A 23,155-nucleotide genomic window follows, 5' to 3' on the forward strand; every position below is an offset into this window, starting at 1 on the left:
ACTGCCTACGCGTAAAAGCCACACCCTTAAAATTGCCTTAAAATCGTTGAATTTTACGATTTCTCTCCTATAAGACACCGCTGATTCCCAATTTCTTTCATTCTTTTCATTCATTCATTTATCTTCCATACCGCGCATCCTCGAAAGGGTTGCTGGGGTTGCCAGAGCCTAACCCAGTTTACTTCGGGCGAAAGGCAGACTACACCCTAGACTGGTTCCCAGTCAGCCGTAGGGCACATAGAGAGACAAACGACCATACACTTTCACAATCATACCACCACCAGCTGGAATCGAGCCCACGCCTGCCCGCACCGAAGTCAGGCGAGTGAACCTCTACACCACTTGGCGGCTGATTCTCAATTTTCCCCTCCATATTCATGGTTTTAATAGGGAGACCAAATGTGTTACTTTGTAGGGAAAATCTTAAGAAAATAATTGCACGTGGTATTTCTGAGATGCTGTATGAATTGAAAAGATCGTCTGCTGGATTTACGAAAGAGTGTTGCCTACACGTGGACAAATTCAAACAGGAAGTCACCTGAACATTACAACCAGGAAGTATGTCCGTAGTGGTCTAGTTTTGTTATATCATCCCTAATCACCAAATCTCTGGATGCAAGAATAGCATGAGATACACATTACGCAGGTATCAAGGCTGATATTTCTTGAATTTCATTCGTAGATTCGAAAATTAATTTTGTTTGGCGTTTTATCTTTTCGCTATTTAAAATAAATGACCGTTTTGGCCGCATTGTCTTGCGTTATGGCGTTTCGTATTAGTCACCTTACAGTTTAGTGCGTGTCAAGTCTAATTTGTGCACATATAAACTGTACTCTTGATCCAGTCATTATTTTTTTGCCTTAGAATTATGGCTTTTATGCGAGAAAATAGGTATTTATTTTACGTGACCACTTATTCAATGTTGACTACTTATCTATGTTGACTACTACTGATTTATTACGTAGACAACTTATTCATTTATTATTTGTTTATTGTAATTCATCTATTTGTTGTTGTTATTTTTGCACTTCCTACTTATTTGTTGTGAATACTTACTATGTTTACTACTTATTTATTCACTATTTATTACTTATTTAATGATTATCATGTCTTGGACACTCGGGTAAAGAGAGGGGCGGAGCTGTCAACCGATCACAACCAGGTGGTGAGTTGGCTCTGATGGTGGAGGCGGATGCCCGTGCAGCCCAGGAAACCCAAATGTTTCGCGAGTGTCTGCTGGGAACGCCTGGTGGAGTCCCCTGTCAGAAGGAGTTTCAATTCCCACCTTCAACAGAGTTTCTCTCATGTCCGGGAAGAGGCGGGGGACATTGAGTCCGAGTGGACCATGTTCCGCGCTTCTAGGGGAGCAGACCGGAGCTGTGGCCGCTAGGTGGTCGGTGCCCTACGTGGCGTCAATCCCAGAACCCGCTGATGGAGTAAGGGATGCCGTCAGACTGAAAAAGAAGTCATATCTATTTATTTATTAACTTATTTATTACTGTTAGGTAATAAACACCAATAGGCATTCCCAAATGCACCCACAAATAAAGAGACAGGACAATCCTCTGTGAAATTCTTGCAAGAGCGAATCGAACCAACTCGTCTCTGTCCAGGTTCATTCTAGCGTCTCACGCATCGTTTCCTTGTTTATTAGCTTCAAGGACCCTAGTTACAATGGACGTCTCAGCTCTCAAGGGAGGGGTGGGAAAACAAGAATGAGAAGTCAATAGTCAAGGACCCTAGTTACAATAGAAGTTTTAGCTCTCAAAACAAATGAAGGTCATGTAGAGCCAAAGGATCTTCTCCACATTCCAGCAGTCCAAGAGGATTTGACCTTCCTGTTGTTTGGTTTAACTAAGGAGCATAGCATTTACATTGTTGCAAGCAGATGTACTATAATGACTTTTCTAATGTTAATAAGCTAAGTAAAGCAAAGCATTCTTCAATGCGAGCAAATATATAATAATGTAAGACTAATAACCCTAACATTCCCCCCTGTTATTATATATTTGTGCATAATCTCCTGAATAAAACTTCCTTTCGGCTTTATTCTATTAATTCATTTTTATGACAAATACAAATACACAGGGGGAAAGTCTGTTGTCTCGATCTTTACCCGAATTCACCTTACTTGCATGTCTGGTCAGAAAAAGGAAGAACAAACTCATTCTCGTCCAACTCATTTTCATAATTAGCATAATTCTGGAGATCAATGTTATCACCAGTAGGCTGTCTACTAAGCAGATACAATTCTTGCAATTTGGAATTTGATAGAGCAATTGCAGTAACCATAAGTCGGTTTAGCATAGAGCGTAAGCAGGGGATACGACAACACCCACACATTGTCAAAGTATTAGCAAAACAGCCATTGATATCACCTTGATGAAGGCCAATTTTCTTATCCCACCAGTTTGCCCAGGCAGACAGTTGCACTCCAGAGTGCCTCTTCGTTTCCGGTTATGGGTCTGCAGGCCTTCAACGGCTCTGGTTAGGGACCCATTGGGTGACGTGTTGTTGAGTGCAACATTTCCAAACATTGCACACGCCCCCTGCTCCACCAAGAGCATATCAACCGTCAGAAGCATAGCAACCGCTTTGCGGTCCTGGAAAGCCATGAGACTGGTGGCTGCCTTCATTGCTGCAAATCCCTGCTCAGCACAATTTCCAATTTATTTTTTGGACATTGTAAAGGATGTTGTTCACCCTATTCATATTTTTATTTGGCGTAACCCAATGAAAAATACTCCTGCTGCAATTTGGCCAACCAACCCATAAGTCAGATCGCCATCCTTCGATGAGGCTGAACGTCGTCGAGAGAGGCCAACCGCCACACCAAAATTCTGAGCCGCCAATTGTATCTCCACTCTGAAACAGACACTGGTAAAAACAGTGAAACCAAAGCACATAGTCCTGTTTCTTTTTGACAGGAGTTATATAATTTATTTGCACCACTTCACCACCATAAGCCAAAACGTGGAATCAGTGGGGGAGTTTGTCCTGGACATTGGGCACACCATGTCTCATCTACCGCACCCAGATTCAGACCATACCCTGTAAGGTTCAAACAGGTAAAGTTAGCACAGTGGAAAAATTGGCTTGTCATTCACTGCTTTCGAAACAGGATAGACACCGTTTCAATATTTTTCCTTATCTTTACAAGCAGGACACGTTTTTTTTTTCTTTTGTAAAAACACTTTCCCCAAAGAATGGTGATTGAGGGAGTTGTTGTTATATCCGATCGTATTTTCCCTCGTCTGGTCATTTGTCTTAACCCTTTGTAAGAAGGTTGAGTCTCAATTGAAACGCTTTCACCTTTTCTGCATATGGAGACAATAAAACCAATATAAAAGAGTTCCCTATGGTTTATGCCATTGCTCGCTGAGCAATAAACTTTCCAATCAATATTGGAGTGGTTGCCGTTTCGTTTTATTACGTCAGAAAGTTGTTCTCACCTGTCTCCTCAAACGTTTCAACTGAGAGAACCTTCTTACAGTGCAAAAGGTGGATCCATATCCCCCTCTCGGCTATTTTCATGTCTGCTGGTTGGTCAGCAACACTTGGTATGGACGTTCCCACTTTGGTTTGTGCTAGTGCTTCTTCTTTATACTGTAGGTTGAGCACCCAGGCTCCTGGCACCACCGTTGGTGCGTTACCTGTTAAGAAGCACAGTCTCCTTCTGCTAACCGAAATTCAATGCGTTTCCTTAAAGATCTTTTTTTATGTAGACAGCGAGATTAGCCTCATCATCCAGTTCCAATCGTGCAGTGAATAATGGCGATTTGTATGGTCTACCAAATAGGATTTTCATATGTTGTTGTCCGGTTGAACTCCATATGTAGGCGCAGTGATTTCATAACGAGAACCTTTTGTCAATCCCGCCAACACAATTTGGGTGCCATTATTACTATAAATCAATGGTTCTTTGGAATTTCAAATTGTGCACTGATATGCCGAGCACAGGTTAAGCATGCTCTGCAACCAACTTAACCCTATAAGTTGTGTAGTGGCACCGTACCAAGTCCACCATCCCCCGTGTCGAGACATAGGACTTCCCATGTGTCAACCCACAATGGCTGAAGGAGGAGAAGAAATGGATCTGGTTGCAGATTTACTTTCAAAGCCATTTTCAAGACAAACTTTTCAAGAAAAACTGGACATCATTAAGACATCATTAAGAAAGGTCGTACAACTTCGTAGCTAGCAAGCATGTTACAAGCGGGAAAAGATTTTAAAAAATATTTCATTTTTATGAGGTTATTATTGATGGTTTTTCATGTGTCACAGCTGTAGCTGCAGTAAAGGTTTTATAGCCATAAAATAGTAAAATAGAGGGTTAGTTTGATTCAGACGTAGCACTACTGAAGGCCAAGGTGTGAAATGCATGGCCCGCCACTGAATTCAGGATGTCTCCCGCCCGCCTGGTGCCCATCGTTTTGTTTGGATTGGCTGCAGTAACCCCATGACTCTTGTGTGCATAAGCAGTAGAGGAAATGAATAGATCAATTAAGTGCTCAGAATATAGCAGATATTTTAGATGTCCTTTGATCTTTTTACAATTAGCATTGAATTGTGTTCTGGAAGATAGGTTTGACTCTAAAACTCAAAACATGATTGAAACTATGCATTTTCTGGCCTTTTGATGCATAATCATCAACTACATAATCTTAAGACATTTTGTCACAGTAAGAAAAAAACATTGAAATAATATATCAAAAATAGTTTAGACAGCTGGTTATATATATATATATATATATATATATATATATATACATATCTATATCTATATATATATATATATATATATATATATATATATATATTTAAATGGGTGGTGGGCTCTCATATGGTTGACAGTTTGATATGCCTGGCTTAAACATTTTCCTGCTTGTTATCCAAAGTGGAAGCGTCTACCGCTGGGTAAAAGTGAATGTTCACTGCCACGCTGGCGCGCCCGACCGAGACATGGTGCGAAATAGACACAGGGGTTCCTCCGTGAGACACGCTGAGACTGTGGCGGATGGGGGCCGCCAGAGCCTCGGCTCCTCGCAAGGTGAGTGAAGACTGCAGGCCGGTGTCGGGGGACGGAGGTGAGGAGGACAGCGAGGGAAAGCTGTCCCGACACAGACTTCGGTTGTCTGCAGGCGTCCTAGGGCGCTCCTCTTCTGACAACTGGAAGCTGGAAGGGGTGGCAGGAGTGCTGCTTTTCTCTTCCTCCTTTTGCACCTCGCCGTTGTCTATCTAGAATCCATCAATGGCAGTGTAAAAGTCGAGCAAGACAGTTTTAAGTTTCGGATCAAATATAAAAAAACATTTTATCAATATAGGTGATAAACCATGTCATATTTATCCCATTAAAATTCTCATCTCACTGCTTTATCCTCATTTGGGTCGCGGGGGGTGCTGGAGCCAATCTCAGCTGTCTACGGGCCAGAGGCGGGGGACACCCTAAATCGATGGCCAGCCGATCGCAGGGTACAAGCAGAAACAAGGACAACCATGCACACTCTCACCCATACCTAGGGGCAATTTAGAGTGTCCAGTCAGGCTACCACACATGTTTTCGGAATGTCGGAGGAAACCGGAGTACCCGGAGAAAACCCATGCAGGAGAACATGCAAACACCACACAGGTGGGCCGACCTAGATTTGAACCCAGGACCCCAGGGCTGTGAGGCAGACGTGCTAACCACTCGCATCACCAGGCCACCCCCATTACCGTATTATGCTGTTTAATATACTCGGGTATATTAAACGATGTTTGCTTTTTTGAGCCTCCCGTTTGTGCACCATTTAATATACCCCTGCCATTTAATATACCCGGGTATATTAAACGGCAACTCAGCTTTTTTGGCAAGATTCGTATGGTGTTCATGGGGGCATAATTATAGATACTTAAGTTCATTAAAATTCCAAGTCAGAATTTATTCAGCAGTAAGTAGTTACTAGTCGGAAAAAGACTCCGAATCTCCGATCTTTGGTTTTCTTTTTCTTCTCCAGCAAAGCTTGCAAGCCAGAGTTCAGTTCAGCGTTGCAGTGAGCTTCCCCTTTCTCCTTGATGCTACAACATTCAAACGCTCTGCAGAATTTGGTTGCATCCAGCATTTCCGTGCTGCGGGACACAGTGTACTACCTGATCCCAGCCTGGTCGCCTCCTCTTTCCCTTCTGTGTGAATTCATTCTTTCCGTTCTCGAACCAGTCCTCCCACTGTTCTCGCATTCGCGCCTTGAACGCGGAGTTGATGGCGACGTCTAGAGGCTGCTGAAGGTTGGTCATGCCAGCTGGAATATACCTCATCGCCAGCTTTCGGTTGGCGAGTGACTTCTTGACGCTTTCTTTCAGGTGTGAGCCATACCTGTCCATCACAATTACTCTCGGCTTATTCTGCAGGAACAGATTTCGGACCCCAAGGACTTTTTCAATCCAGGTCTGCATCAGCGCCTCATTCATCGAACCACCTATCGAAATGGCCAGGACGATGTTCTTTGGAATGGTAATCTTCGGTATCTTTTTCAACCCCTTCAAAATCACCATGGTCTTCTGCACCTCGCCCGACATCGAAACCGTAATGACAGCCGTGAATCGTGTCTTTGCATGACCTGTATCCAACTCCTTTCTCTCCCTTGAAGTGGAGCGTCTTGCTGGATGTCATGTCCAGGTAACATGGGGTCTCATCCATGTTGTAGATCCTCTCAGCCGGGTTACCCCTTGTGACCGCCCTGAGGGCCTCAAAGTGGTTTTCGACAGACATGATGCGTATCCCGATTGGTCTGTTGTCTTGCTGCGCAACGTGAGTGATGGTGCGGAATGTGCGGTTGTGCCGCCTTGTGAAACCGTAGGCAATTTTGTCCGTCATCTAGAATTCCTCTATGTTCAACTCGGTCGCTATATCAGAGGCGAGCTGCTTGAGGCACCTGTAGTTAACAACTTTCTTGGCCTTCCTTTCTTTTCTCACTCTTTCGAACAGCTTCTCTTCGACTTCCTCGTACCTCGGCTTCTTCCCAGCTCCGGTTAGGCGCCTTCGTTTGTGATGAGAGGACGATTCAATCAGCTTTTGCTCTTGCTTTATCCAATTTCGGATCTGCGCTGGCTGAATGCCGTGGTGCTCAGCACACTTTCGCTTGTTGTTTCTGAAAGTGGTTCGCAGTTCGTGTAGAATGGCGAGCTTTCGTTCGAAAGTCAGTTCCATCCGCTTTTTCCTACTCACTGTGCTGGAAGTAGACGCAATGTCGTCTCTGAAAGCGTCCGTGCTGCTTGTGCTTTCCATATTGAATGAGTGACTGCACAAAATCACTTATACCGTATTTACCCGGGTATGTTAAAAGGGGGGGTATATTAAACAGCAAAATACGGTAGATTGTACTGTTAAATTAGTAAACTTGGCTAAGGTACCAAAATCTCTTGTACTTAAAGTGCAGCCTTTATTTCGTTTACTAATGAAAGAGATTAAGGTTAATCCTGTTACATGACCTACTTAAACCTAATACAGGTATAGTCTGCAAAACGTTGATGCACCCCGTCACGTGCGTAGTGGATGGTACCTTCCCGTTTGTGAGCCAATTAATATACCTCTGCCGTTTAATATACGTATATTAAACAGCATAATACGGTAATATTGTTTTTAATACAGTGGTACTTCGAGATACGATCTTAATTCGTTCCGGGACTGAGCTCGTGTGTCGATTTCTATGTCGATTTTGGGGTACTCCTACTCACATCCTATTCATGTTGGACCATTTCCTGTTCATTTTTGGCCATTCTGTTCACCCTGATTGTATTCCTGTTGATTTAGGGAAGTGGATGCCAAACTGTTCCACAAAGGCGCATAGTGGGTGCAGAATTTCATTCCAACCAAGCAAGACAACAACTTGTGTGTAATCATTTGATTGCAGTCAGGTGCTGCTTGTTTTAGCAAATAACATAATTGGTTAAAGGACCACAGCGGTGAGGACCGGTTTAGGGACCCCAGATTTAGAGGCCTTCCCATGTCATTTTCTGTTGATTTTTTTGTCACTTCCAGCTGAGTTTAGGCCATTTCATGGTCACTTCCGGTTTGCTTTGGCCATTCTGTGCATTTGAATCCCTTCCTTGGTGATTTTTCAGGATTTTATAGGTCTCCTCCTGTTGATGTTATGTCAACTGATTTGAGGGTATTTTATGGCATTTTCCTGTTCATATTGGGCCATAGTATTCAAAATGAACAGCTTTCTGATGATTTAAGGGAATTCCCGTGGCCTTTTCCATTGATTTTTGGTCACTTTCTACTGATTTTAGGGCATTTCAGCGTCACTTTTTGTTCTTTTTTTGCGCATTCTGTTTGATTTCTGGTCACCTTCTCCTGATTTTCGAACATTTTATTTTGGACGTCTAGCACCGTCAATAACGCAGTAATGCCATGACACTGATATAAAAATCTTGGAAAAATTAGATAGTTTTGACTTCACTTGATTTCAATTTAAATGCATTGACTGATTGGAACGTCAACGCATGGCTGCTTTGAAGCCATTTTGCGATTTGGTAGGCCATTTTTTTCCTCTATCTGATGTCGATTGAAATTGATTTGTCACAAGCAGATGTCTAATCCATTTGAAGCAGGGTTTGTTCATTTGCTGCCAGCACTCCCTCTATGTCACATTGTACCTTAGTATCTACAAGAGGCTCGGGATAAGTCTCCACCGTGACCGGATGGGTTTCCTCACTCGTGGGTTCCATCTGTACCGTGACAAGACTCAAGCCCGGAGGTCTGGCTTGAGTGTCCGAAAGACGAGCGTTGTGTTCCGCTACGTCTGTGCACTCGTCATCTTCAAAGGCCCTGTGCATTTCAGATAGACAGAATGGTTGTGGATGCAACGCGAGACGTCAAATTCATTTTGAATTGGCAAATGAACAAAAGTATCATTCAGTCTAATAGATAATTGGATAATTGGATAACTTTATTCATCCCGTATTCGGGAAATTTCGTTGTCACAGTAGCAAGAGGGTGAGGATGCAGGAATAGGAAAGGCATTTTAGACATAAATAGATAGGTAATAAGTAAGTTAATAAATAAATACATGAATAAATATATAAATAAATAAGTGTGTTGCTTAGCACATATATACATACATACACATAAATGTACATGCATGCATACGGTAGGTCTTAACCATTTTTTTGTTAAAGAGCCTGACAGCTGATGGGAGGAAGGATCTGCGGAAGCGCTCCTTCCTGCAATGAGGGTGCCGCAGTCTATTGCTAAAGGAGCTTCGGAGGGACTCCACAGACTCATGCAGGGGGTGGGAGGTGCTGTCCATGATGGACATCATCCTGGTCAGCATTCTCCGCTCTCCCACTTCCTCCACAGAGTCCAGAGGACAGTCCAGAACAGAGCTGGCCCTCCTGACCAGCTTATTCAGCCTGTTCCTGTCCCTCTCCGTGCTCCCGCATCCCCAACAGAGCACTGCATAAAACACTGTAGATGCCACCACAGTGTCGTAGAAAGTCCTCAGCAGTGTCCTGCACACTCCAAAGGACCGTAGACTCCTCAGTAGGTAGAGGCGGCTCTGGCCCCTTTTGTACAGGGCATCTATGTTTGTGGACCAATCTAGTTTGTTGTTGAGGTGAACACCCAGGTACTTAAAATTCTCCACGATTTCAATGTCTGTACCCTGGATGTTCACCTGAGTGGTCTGTTGAGGATTCCTCCGAAAATCGATGACCATTTCCTTTGTCTTACTGGTGTTGATATAGAGGTGGTTTTGCCTACACCAGTCAACAAAGGCTATGATGACTCCCCTGTACTCCAGGTCGTTCCCGTCCGTCACTCGTCCAACAATTGGACATCTAGTGCCGTCACTGGCAGTCAATGCTATATTATTTGATGGTTGTAAATGGTAATCTGCCAAAGTTATGTTTTACTCAATGTAAAAACAGTTAATTTTTAAATGGACTCTGTTTCATCTATCACTGCTTTTTTTTGCCAAGAGTTTTTCTAATTGAGTGGCAAAATTGGAATTCTGCAAATCATTTGTAGTGAGGAAGGTAATTTTGCACTACACACCGGTTTTCGTAGGGTCGCCCTGTAGCTTGGCTCTCCGTATGATGCATGGGAACTCCCAGTTTCCGCTGTGCTGTTGAAAACAATTGAAAAATGGTGCAGATTTTAGGGAATTCAACAGTTAAAAGAACTCCTAATATGACAAGTATATACTTCTAAATACCAGCCTTTCTTTAAAGGGAAGCTGGAAAGAAAAAATAATGTTTTGCTTTCATTGGAAAAAGGAAAACGATATATTCCATTTTTAAAATATTTTTTTATTAAAACTTCTTCCTTTATTATTAAAAAAAGGAAAACTTGCTATTCTCTTCTTTTGATTTTTTAATTTTTAATCCTAATTTATTTAAAATCATTTTTAAAGATGAAAAAGTGAAGGGAGAGAGGGAGAGAGAGGGGGAGAGAGGGAGAGAGAGGTGGAGGGAGGGAGAAGGAGGGAGAGAGAGGGAGAGAGGGAGAGAGAGGGAGAGAGAGAGACAGAGAGTTTACTGTTGAAAGCGATCAACCAGGTAATCTCTCGCTCTCAAAATTATAATCATGAGAGAGAGAGAGTGAGGCCTGATTAAAAAGCCTAACGGGCCGTATATGGCCCGCGGGCCGTAGTTTGAAAAACATGTACACACACGCCAATACGAGCGAATCCGGGGGCGGGGCGAGCGAACGAATCCGGCGACGAATAACATGTATACATGCCAATAATACGCAATTTATTGATAATTTTGATATTAGACATTTAGATATTAATGCTCTTACATTGTCAATGCAATTACAAACTCACTCCCTCTCTCATGATTATAATTTTGAGAGCGAGAGATTACCTGGTTGATCGCTTTCAACAGTAAACTCTCTCTCTCTCTCATGATTATACGCAACTTATTGATAATTTTGATATTAGATATTTAGATATTAATGCACTTACATTTTCAATGCAATTACAAACTCTCTCTCTCATGATTATAATTTTCAGAGCGAGCGAATCCGTCGACGAAACGTCCGTTCGACGAAACGTCCGTTCGACGAGCTGTCCGTCGACCAAACGTCCGTCGACCAAACGTCTGGTCATGAAATAGAATTATTGAATTAAAAAAAAAAAACATCAATTTTTTTGTTTTGTTTTCAATTGGAAAAAGGAAAAGCCCTAAGTATTTTAATTCATTAGGTTCCATGATTTAATTAAAAAAACTAAAGAAAAACATTTCTGTTTTAAATGAACAAAATGGGGAAGTACATCACATTTTTGGAAAGAAATTAGATAATATTTGATATATCTATATCTTCAGTCCTTGATCTTTTATTGAGGACTACAGAAATTGATTGATTTTGAGGAGTTTCTATTTTATTGTTGAGTCACTTCCTGTGGATTTTCATTCATTCCTAGGTTCCCTCTTGATGATTTGGGCCTCACTTTCTGTTGATTCTGGGTCCATTTTAAGATATTTTTTGTCATACAAGAACTTTTTGTGGGTGTTGCATGTGCCTTTGGAAATGAACAGGAAAGATTTTGTCAAATTTTGGCAGCACTAAATACTGGCTTATAACTTGCGCACCATGATTTTGTGAAAACGTATGTGGATTGCGTGAATTAGACAAAACACTGCCGGACAATAAGCATTTTACTAATATTAAATTATACATGATTTTATTAGGGATTTTTTTGTCCCCAGCACCCCTCCAAGAAAATACAGTAATAACTTGACATATGAATGTCCCAACATACGAGAAATCTGAGATACAAGGAAAATTCAGAGCAAATGTTTGCCTTGAGATACAAGCATCCCCACTGCGCACTCCGCTGTAAACGCTACCGTCTTTTTGTACTTAATAATCTCATCTCTTCTCATCTAATTTCATCTTTTTCCGCTTTATCTGAAGTCAGGTCGTGGGGGCAGCAGCTTCAGCAAAAGCCCAGACATCCCTCTCCCCAGCCACTTCATCCAACTCTTCCGGGAAGACCCTAAGGCGTTCTCGGGCCAGCTGGGAGTCTTAGTCTCCCCACCAATGTCCGAGGTCGGCCCCAAACTCCTGGAGTAGACCGCAAGACTCTGCGGGGGACACGGTCGAACGACTGGTTGGGTGAACTCCCTTTTTTTATTAATAATAATAATAATAATAATCGGACATAGGCCCTGTCGTCATTATCACAACACAAAAGCCTACTTGTCATCACACGCAGAAACTGCGTGTGACGAAATTGATGGTGCTTCTCCATAAGCTAAGTTTAATCGGCAAAAGACCTAATAAGTGTAAGTTACGGACTTGTAATTTGTCATTCCGCTGTTGAGGATACAGGTCGCTTACCTCTCGCTTACCTCTCACTGTCTTCCACTTACCTTTCCTCAGTCAGCTAGTAGGAGGCAGATCACCAACCAAACATCTGTTCATATACCGCAGAGGGGAATGTGTGTTATGTTAGCGCGAGTTTAGATTTCTGATGGATGAGGGGGAAAAAACTGTCCTTAAGCCTATTTGTCCGTGCTTTGTGGGACCTATAGCGTCTGCCAGAGGGCAGCAGCTGGAACAGATTGTGACCAGGGTGGTAAGGGTCCCCTATGATGTTCTTGGCTCTGCTGAGGTAACGAGGGCTGGCAATGTCTTCAAGTGAGGGCAGAGAGCAGCCGACAATCCTCTGGGCAGTGTTAATCACTTTCTGCATTCCCACCTTCCTTTGTACTTTACTTTGTACTTTATACTTTTTACTTTAATGTTTTTACAACTTTCTTTGTTCTATTAGCTTGGTTTCTTTCTGCTAGTTCTTTTTTGGAACCATTCAGCCATGCCTCCGCTGTCATACACATGGGATCAGCTGTGAACAATAGGCAGGAGAAAGAGCAACACCTCGATGCCGCTGGAAATCCGGAGCTGGACACAAGTGCCGGGAGAAGAAGCGACGCTTCAGACTAATCATTCCATCTATTATTATGGTGAAAATGAGATCCCTCCCCAATAAGATGGAAGAGCTGTCGCCGCTTACCAGGCCAGAAAAGGGGCAATCGGGAGTGTTGATTATTAAGCACCAGACTACTGAGGGACTGTGCGGATGAGCTTGGAAGAGTGATTCTGCATATTTTCAACATCGGTCACAGTCTGCAGAAGTTACCCACCTTGTGGAAGACTTCCTGTGTGTGGTTCTAGTTTTATGTAGCTCTACAATGTCTTTTTCTGCGTCTGTATCTGTTCTTGCCACTGCAACCAAGTGGCAGCCGGTGGCAGTAGTTCCATGTTGGAATAATGATTAAAACCTTTTGAATCATTATTAGTAATATTTAATTAAAATAGGAAAACATCTTTCAACATACATCCTCTTACAGGTTTTTGTTTTTACAGCCTTTCCATCTTTTTTTAAAAATTAAATTTGAATATTTCGTAATACTTCCCTTTATACTTTACTTTGTATTTTATACCTTCTACTTTTTTACGGCTCGACTCCACCGTGTGAGAGGCAGTCATTGTTCAATTAGCTTAGATTCTTTATGCTAGTCCTGGGCATTTTTTGGAACTATTCAGGCCAGGAAGGCTACCATTCCTGACGATCAGCTCCAGACTACTGAGGGACTGTGCGGATCAGCTTGGAAGAGTGATTCTGCATATTTTCAACCTAAGCCTCAGTCTGCAGAAGGTCCTAACATTGTGTGGGCTTCCTGTGTGGTGTTCCAGCTTCATCTAGGTCTACATTGTCTTTTCCTGTGTCTGTGCTTGCTACTGCTACAAACTGAATTTCCCGAATACGGGATGAATAAAGGTTAATCGAATCCCGGGGAGCCTTAGAAGTGTGATTCCCCTATAATTGGAACACACCCTCAGGTTCCCCTTTTTAAAAAGTGGGACCACCATCCGGTCTGCCAATCCAGAGGCACTGGGCCCGATGTCCATGCGATGGTGCAGAGGCGTGTCATCCAAGACACCCCCACATCATCCAGAGCCTTTGGATAACTCTGGGCGGATCTCATCCACCCCCAGGGCCTGGCCACCGAGGAGCTTTTTAAGCATCGGTGACCTCAACCCCAGAGATAAGAGAGTCCATCCCAGAGTCTGGCTCTTCTTGCTGATGGGAAGGCATGTAGGTGGAGTTGAGGAGGTCTTCAAAGTATTCGGCCCACCAATTCACAACATCCCGAGTCTAGGTCAGCTGCGCCCCATCTCCACTATACACTTGGTCGATGGTGCACTGCTTCTCCTTCCTGAGATATCGGATGGTGGACCAAAATTTCCTTGAAGGCACCCGGAAATAGTTCTCCTTGGCCTCACCAAACTCCTCCCGTGCCCAGGTTTTTGCCTCGGAGACGACCACAGCCGTGTGCCGCTTGGCCACCCGGTACCTGTAGGCTGCCTCCGGAGTCCAATGGGCCAAAAATGGCCCGATATGACTCCTTTTTCAGCCGATGGCATCCCTTACCGCCAGTGTCCACCAGCAGGCACCGACCACCTTGCGGCCACAGCTCCGGTCTGCTCCCCTAGAAGCGCGGAACATGGTCCACTCGGACTCAATGTCCCCCACCTCTTCCCGGACTTGAGAGAAGCTCTGTTGGAGGTGGGAATTGAAACTCCTTCTGACAGAGGACTCCACCAGGCATTCCCAGCAGACCCTCACTAAACATTTGGGTCTCCCGGGCCGCCCTGGCATCTGCCGCTACCATCAGAGCCAACTGACCACCAGGTGGTTATCGGTTGACAGCTCCACGCCTCTCTTTACCTGATTGTCCAAGACATGCGGTCACAGTTCCTATGACACGACCACAAAGTCGATCATCGAACTGCGGACTAGGGTGTCCTGGTGCCAAGTGCACATATGGACACCCTTATGCTTGAACATGGTTAAACATTATTGTCAATTCACGACGAGCGCAGGAATCCAACAATAGAACACCGCTTGGGTTCCGATCGGGTGGGCCGTTCTTCCCAATCACTCTTCTCCAGGTCTCACTGTCATTTCCCACGTGAGCATTAGAGCCCCCTAGCAGAATGAGGGAGTCCCCGAAGCATCCCTTCCAAGGACTCCAAAAAGGGTTGGTACTCTGGGGCATACGGACAAACAACAGTCAGGTCCCACTAGCTCAGGCTCTTTTCCAACCAGAGCGGTGACATTCCACATCCGAAGCGCCAGTTTCTGCAGCTGGGGATTAGACCAACAAGGATCCCATCTTTGGCTGCTGCCCAACTGTCGACGCACCCGACCTCATTGGCCCCTCTCACAGGTGGTGAGTCCATGTGAAAGGGAACCCACGTCATTGCTCTGCCCGGCCGGGCCCCATGGGTGTAGGCCCAGCCACCAGGTGCTTGCCATTGCGCCCTTCCTCCAGGCCTGGCTCCAGAGTGGGGCCATGGTGATCTGTCTCTGGGAAAGGGAATACGCAGTTTAATAGTTTTTCTCATCATAAGAGGTCTTCTGAGCCATTCTTTGTCTTATCCCTCACCTTAGACCAATTTGCCATATGTGACCCTACTCGGGGCACAAGGCCCCAGACAGCATAGCTCCAAGGATCACTGGGACACACAAACTCCACCACCACGATAAGGCGATTGGGGGAGTTTTTGTCAAATTTTAGTATTGAACATCATAACCACTAGATAGGTATTGCTTACTTTGTGAGTAGGTGGTGAATTAGAACAAATAAAAAAGATGTTTTGCCTTTGTAATGCAGTGGTACCTCGAGATACGAGCTTAATGCGTTCCGGGACTGAGCTCGTATGTCGATTTTCCCGTAACTCAAACGAACGTTTCCCATAGAAATGAACTAAAAACAAATTAATTCGTCCCAACCCTGTGAAAAAACACCAAGAACAGGATATTGGATTGGAAAAAAATGTTTTATTTGGTCTAATCATCTATTAACAAAGTAACAAATAACCAGTGGTTTAATAGTACTAAAATTTGTTTAATAGAACTAAAATTAGACAGATTTTGCGGAGGGTAGAGAAAGAGGGACAGAGAGGGGGGGACTTTTTGCACGGCAACATGCTCGTAACATAACATAAACACATTTAAATGAACTTGGATTACGATGCAGACACTCAAAAATAAATTTAATCTAACCTCACACTAACCTTAATTCTAATTTTGTTTTAAATGTTGATACCTTTCTTCTCCCGGGTTGGCTCTATTTGCCCCTCCTCCACCCTGACTTTCAGATGCAAGAGGGGCTGTTTGCTTTTGTATTCCCTTCAAAATATTCCGAAAATGATGCACACAAATGTCCTCACAATAGAATAACGCATGACAACTTGCCAACGAGTAGTATATATAACTCTAGTATTAACGATCGCCTCTCCATTCGCAATGACTAACGGGGAAAAAACAAAAATGCAACGCTCCGCCCAGTGCTCGCAGAGACATTACACGAGGGAGTTGCGACCAGAGAGACATTACACGAGGGAGTTGCGGGGAGGGACCGTGCCCATGATGTTCTTATGAGCAGCCTCTCACGTCCGCTGTCTGCTCGTATATCAAAATTTGTCTCGTATCTGAAGATAAATATTTACCCAAAATTTTACTCGTATCTCAAATTGCTCGTATGTCGAGGCACTCCCATGTCGAGGTACCACTGTATCCTGTTTTGGTTGTTTTTTTCAGAGGGTGGGAACGGATTAATTTGTATTTACCGTATTTACTCGCATATAAGCCACATTTGTCGGACAACAAAATGATGACTGAGTCTAGGGTACGGCTTATATGCTCACAAAAAGACGACATGCAAGTAACTGCAAGGTAACAACGCCATAACACATAACGTTATGACGCAAGACAATGCGGCCGATACGGTCATTTATTTCAAAATAGAGAAAAGATAACCAAAATTTATTTTGACGTCTTTGAATGAAATTAAAGAAAAAACATGAAAAAAACTCACGTGCCTGTCAATGCTCGCTCAGGGCGTCGCCATCTTACCTAGGGCCGCCATCTTACCTAGGGCACTGCCGTCTTACCTAGTTGAACGTGCTCTGACTGGCCAGACGCGAGTAGCCTTGATTTTGAAATAAAACAAAATTCCAATTTGATTTTTTTTCATTTTATTTCTTGTTCCAAAGTGACAACTATTGCAGTAATATGAACCATCGAATGAATTGAGATACTTTAACATTAGAAGCAATATGGCTGCCACAACATCTTAAACCTCTGGTAAGAAAATTGTAATTTCTGTAATTAGAAAGCATCAGGTTCTCATCAAGATAGACTTGTTTCTTTTTTCAAGTTGAATAATTTGATAGTTTGCATTTACAAAGACAGGCATTTTAACTTTCTCATGATATTGACCCCAATCATGTGCTTTTGATTCACACAGTATCTCAGAAATACCACGTGTGGTGATTTTTCTTAAGATTTTCCCTTCAAAGTAACACATTTGTACTCCTTATTAAAACCAGGAATATGGAAGTGAAAATTGTGAATCAGTGGGTGGCTTTTACGTGAGAAATTGTAAAATTCAACAATTTTAAGGACAGATGGCTATATGCGCGGGCGGCTTATATGCAAGTAAATATGGTAGTTCATTTCTATGGGAAAAATTGATTTGAGAGACGATTAAATCAAGATACGAGCTTGGTCCTGGAACGCAATAAGCTCGTATCTCAAGGTATTACTGTATGTTTGCTTTGTAAAGCACTTTGTTTTGTTTTGCTTTGTGAAGTTCTCCATTGAATGAGGATGAAGAAAAAGTTTTAATGTCCTGGGAGGCAAGCATTTGACAGCTTTATTTCACAACTCATCTTTTTTAACATGCTCATTCTCGTGTTGCTCCTCCTCCCTCTTTTTGTTCTTCTTGCGCCGGTCCTTGGGCTTGGGCTGGCTAACCGTCTTGTTCGGTTTTTTCACCCCCACACAGGCCTGGGACTTCTCGTAGCAAAGAAGGATGTCCACTCGTTCCAATTTGCGAGGCATCAACGCAGCGTAGAAGTCGTCGTAGTGGGCGTCGATGAGTTCCTTGCAGGATTCCTTCAACTCTTCTTTAGGAAAACTTTTGCCTCCTTGCAGTCTGTTGCACACATCGCTATCAATAATCAGGTCGTCGATGGCGAACCGCTGTCTGCGAGTGGAAGGCGCAAGCATTGCTTTTTGGAACTCCTTGGCGGCGAGCAGGCAACTTTCACAATACGTCTTGCGGTCCACTTTCATGCCATATATGCACAGAAAGAACGAGTATCCACATAACGTTAGAAGTACCATCGACTGGAAAACGTACATGTTGTCTGGAACCTGCAACCAATGCATGTGCTGGAAATCATGAGGCTCCAAAGACGAGAGATTTTTCAGGTTTTTCTGGTTTTCGCTCAGTTGTTCCTGGCAGTACTGTTTGCATGTTAACCCTTTATATGCATTTTGTTTATTGTTAACGTTTTGTGTAAGTGACTCCTTGTCCTACAGTTTTTGTCTGATTTGCTTCATTTCCGCATCCAAAAGGTTTTTTACTAAATTGAGATGCACAAAGAGCCAGTTTTGAGGTAAACAAGTATGATCTCACCAAAATTTGACAAAGACTTCAAATAACATCAAAAACATTCATTTCTATTGGCACATTCAACATTTCTATTCACTTATAGTGATTTTTGAGTGCGACCTGCAAAAAAATCTCCATTAATGATTATTTTCTTACCTCAAAAAAAGAACTATTTCCCCAAAACTAACAGCAGGTAAAACAAGTATCAAGGAAATGACCCAGAAATGACCCCAAATCTTCAGCAAGTGGCCCAAAGAAAACATAAATTGAGTCTCCACAACAGGAAGTCAGGACATGTCCCAAAATGTACAGGAAGTGACTTGGAAATACCTTTTAACAGTAAATGATCAAAAATATACAGGAAGTGAGTTTGGCAATGCCCCAAAATGTCCAGGAAGTGACCAAAACCCAACAGAAAATTATCCTAAACCAGGGGTGGCCAAACCGGTACCCGAGGGCTGCTGTGGGTGCAGGTTTTTGTTCCAACCAATCCGGCACAGGCACTTTGACCAATGAGATTTCTGCAGAAAACAAGAAGCACCTGACTGCAATCCACTGATTGTACTTGTAAGACACCAGATTGGTAAAAAGGTGTCCTCTTGATGGGTTGGAATGAAAACCCGCACCCACTGCGGCCCTTTGTGAATACAATTTTGGACATCCCTGCCTTAAACCCTATTTGAATCATAAATACCCTAAAATAACCTGGAAACGGTCAATGATGTGACCATAAAATGCCTTAGAACAGGGGTGTCAAACCGGTCCTCAAAGGGCCGCAGTGGGTGAAGGTTTTCATTCCAACTCAACAAAAGGATACCTTATGCAAGTGTAATCAGTTAATTAAAGTCAGGTGCTATTTATTTTAGAAGACACCTGATTGGTTAAAATGGCGGCACTGGATCAGTTGGAACAAAGACCAGGACCCACTGCGGCCCTCGGCGGAATCGGTTTGAGACCCCTGCCTTAGAATATGCAGGAATTGACCCAAAATCAACAGGAGGTGACCTTGGCGTCAGCAAGTTATAAAAAATAATTATATTAACAAACAAGGATTTCTTGTCAATATGAGGTCCTTTATCATGTGTAATAAGGCTGTTCCGCAATGAATCGATTGTTTGGTTTCTTTCTAATTGGCTTTGCTAGTTAAAGAGCCATTTATTATGCCTTCTATCATTATTCAATTTTACCACTGTGATCGACCTTGCGCTGGCCATTGAAAAGAAATAATAGTATTGGAATATATTTTTTATCTTCCAATGCAAAGGTGGCGATATTACAAGTTCTGGTGCATCAGATATTCCATACTTTATTTGGCTGAATGATAGAAGTTGAGTGTTGAAAAAAGTTTATGTTCTGTGTGAAGATGTTTCAATCTCATTAAAGTATATTTGAAAAACAAACTAAAAAAAATTCCCTCCCACAACTAATTCAAACTATTTGAAAAATAAACAACAAAAGATGAACACTATAATGAAAATCTAAAACTCACAACCCTGTGCCTTGTATTTCTTTTTATTGGCTGATTTTAGAACATTGTGCTTTAAATAAATTAAATTATGAACCGTCTCATTGATGGCTTCTCAGGAAAATATTTAATATACTAATCACCTGCTTCACTACAGGTTTGAATTCTTCACAATTCATCTCTTGAGACAGGCAGAATAGGCTGAGCAAGACGTCTGGATTTCTTGTCGTCCTTCTTTTTGACGTCCCGAAGAGACGCTCGTTTCACGTCCTTGTCCAGGTCTACCACACCGACGCATGCATCAGACTTCTCGTAGCAAAGAAGGACATCAAAGTCGCGTGGCGGTCGTCTCACTGTGGCCAAGTAGAAGTCCTCCTGGTGGCTATCAAAGTGATTCAGGCAGGCGGCCGTCAGCTCTTCCGTGGAGAATCCCTCACGAGGAGGTAGCTCATTGCACACCTGTTTTTCAAACAAGAAATGGCGCAGAGCGTCCTGTCGTTTTCGGGGTTTGGTCGCTTGCAAGTGCTTCTCGAGGTTCTGTGCTGCCAGCAGGCAGCTTTGGCAGGTGGTCTCGGGGTCGACTTTTTCATTGGCGACGCGCAAAAAGAGCAAGCATCCGCACAGCGTGAAAAGGACCGTCCTTGCGCGGCAAGACCAGAATGAAAACATGTTGGCTGACAACTGGCAGCCGTCAGAGCAGAAGCTGAAAATCATCCGCTTGGAAGACCAGTCATTTTTCCAGTTTTTCTGGTTTTCTCCTCACCAAGTATTTAATTATTTATTTAACCCTTTCTATGGGGCAAATGACTGTTTTTAGACATTTTAAATCTCTATAACCTTAAATTTAATACAGTCGTACCTTTACTTACGCAATTAATTGGTTCCATAACTTGTTTCGTAACTTGCATTTTTCGTGAATGAAGCAGAATTTTACGATATTTAAATTCTCAAATTCCGGTCTGGTCACTTCCTCTTGACATCAGGTAACTTCCTGTTAATTTAATTACATTTCTAGATCACTTCATGTTAACTTTTGTAGTGCTGGGGTGCAGATGTGAAAACAGAGGAATGGACCTAATCGCAGGGAAATAGGGAAGTCCGGACAATGGTATACTAATTAATTAAAAAGACCAAAAACAAAGTGGAAACAAAAGAAGGGAATCCAAAAATACAAAACTGAATCAAAATCCAGGGAATCAGAAATACCTGGGATGCACACCAAACACTGAAGGGATATTGACATGGTCGCAACAAGAATTGAACAAACAAAGGGGACTTAAATACAAAGACATGGGTTAATGAGACGAGGCTGAGACACAGAGGGAGGTGACAACAGGTTAATGCAATGGACAATAAGTTACACAGGGAAAGATCCAAGACTAAATCAACATTCATTCCTTCATTTTCTAAACCGCTTCATCCTCAGGAGGGTTATGGGAGTGCTGGAGCCTAACTCAGCTGACTCAGGGCCAGAGGCGGGGGACACCCTGAATCGGTGGCCAGCCGATCGCAGGGCACAAGGAGACGGACAACCATGCACACTCACCCATACCTAGGGGCAATTTAGAGTGTCCAATCAGCCTACCATGCATGTTTTGGAATGTGGGAGGAACTGGGGTACCCGGAGGAACCCCACGCAGGCCCGGGGAGAACATGCAAACTCCACACAGATGGACATGACCTGGATTTGAACCCAGGACCCCAGAGCTGTGAGGCCGATGCGCTAAGAACTCGCTTCACTGGGCCGCCCGACTAAATCAACATAAAAAATAAAAAGCACATAAACCTAACAGATATTGGCTTACTTTCTGAGAATTCATTCATTCATTACTGCTTATCCTCACAAGAGTTGCGGGGGTGCTGGAGCCTATCCCAGCTGACATCCGGCACCAGGTAGGGGACACCTTAAATAGCTGGCAAGCCAATTCCTAAGAATTTTTAAGCTCTTTTTTGGTACTGTGTAAATATAAAGGGTATGATAATAGGACCCTACTGTCACTCCCCTCCAACAAGCTCTAATGATAAGACGTCTACAATTCCTGACCTGAACGTCCAGTGGCTACTGGCTGGTTCTTCTGTATCACAGAGTAAAAGGTTACAGTGATGAAGATGAAGGCCAAAGAAACACCCACGCCCACCACGATGGGCACGTCATGTTTCTCCAAGATGGGCAGCCACAACGGTGGTTCCGGCGTCACGTTAGAACTGGAAAGATAAAAGAGTAGTCAAGGAAGGCACTTTAGATCTGGAAGCACACTGCTTGCATACCTGCCATTTCAAAAGGATTTTGCATAAGTCATACGGATTTGTGAAAAAACACAATGGCCATAGTGCTAAAGTCATACGGATTCCCAAGTTTTTGCCAAATATGTTTTTTTTTCATCACTGTTGCCGTATTTTGCCAGACTTATCTAAATTCGCTTTCCTTTTCCACAAACTCGCTTCGGTATGTGCAATCATGGCATTAGTCTATAAGAACCTCCATTAGTTTTGTAATCCCCCCACTTCTGGTCCAAGAATATCACAACATTATAGTGAACAGGTGGTAATGTAGAAGCATGGAGCCTCCCAAAAAGAGAGCAAAACCGTTTAAATGCTATGGAAAATTTCTGCAAGAGTGGATTACCCAATTCAATGGTGGGATACAACCAGCAAAGGATACTCAATATGTTCATTGTAAGGTTTGTGATCGGGATATAAAAGTTGCAGCATCAGGTGTTAACGATGTGAAAGAACAGCTCAAATCGAAACCACATGAGAAAAAATAGAAAGAAAATGCAACACAACCAAGAATGACCTTTTTCACAAAGTCCACACCTTCTAACCCTCAAATGTGTGGAACTCAGAAGTGATATTGGCAAATTTCAAATATGATTATTTCAGACAAAATGGCGGCGCCAATACATGCAGCCTCAAAATCTCCATACTTTTGTACACTTTACTTTCTGTTTTTCGTGTGTCGTGTGCAAGTTTTTCGTCAAAATGAACACATTCCAAAAACATAGGGTGATTGGACACCCTAAATTGCACTGAGGTATGGGTGTGAGTGTGCAGGGTGGTCTGTCTCCTTGTGCCCTGCGATCGGCTGGCCACCGATTTAAGGATGTCCCCCGCCTCTGGCCCGGCGACAGCTGGGATAGGCTCCAGCACCCCCTGTGACCCTATGAGAATAATACGGTTCAGACAATGAGATGAGAGATGAGATGAGATAAAAAAATGACCACGTGAGC

General features: G+C 43.1%; 1 protein-coding gene across 1 annotated transcript in view; it reads right to left on the reverse strand.

Annotated features, from left to right (window-relative positions):
- Positions 1-4,788: 4,788 nt before the first annotated feature.
- LOC144074802 (uncharacterized) overlaps positions 4,789-23,155 on the reverse strand; it is a 36,086-nt gene continuing 17,719 nt past the window's right edge. Inside the window, exons 9-12 of the mRNA XM_077601403.1 lie at positions 21,970-22,130; positions 10,038-10,107; positions 8,639-8,810; positions 4,789-5,239 (exon numbers count right to left, since the gene is read on the reverse strand). Of these exons, the coding sequence (XP_077457529.1) occupies positions 4,871-5,239; positions 8,639-8,810; positions 10,038-10,107; positions 21,970-22,130 (772 nt within the window). The 3' untranslated portion in view covers positions 4,789-4,870. The remainder of the gene's footprint in view (positions 5,240-8,638; positions 8,811-10,037; positions 10,108-21,969; positions 22,131-23,155) is intronic.

The sequence above is a fragment of the Stigmatopora argus genome, chromosome 5, assembly GCF_051989625.1.
Source record: "Stigmatopora argus isolate UIUO_Sarg chromosome 5, RoL_Sarg_1.0, whole genome shotgun sequence".
Lineage (NCBI taxonomy): Eukaryota > Metazoa > Chordata > Actinopteri > Syngnathiformes > Syngnathidae > Stigmatopora > Stigmatopora argus.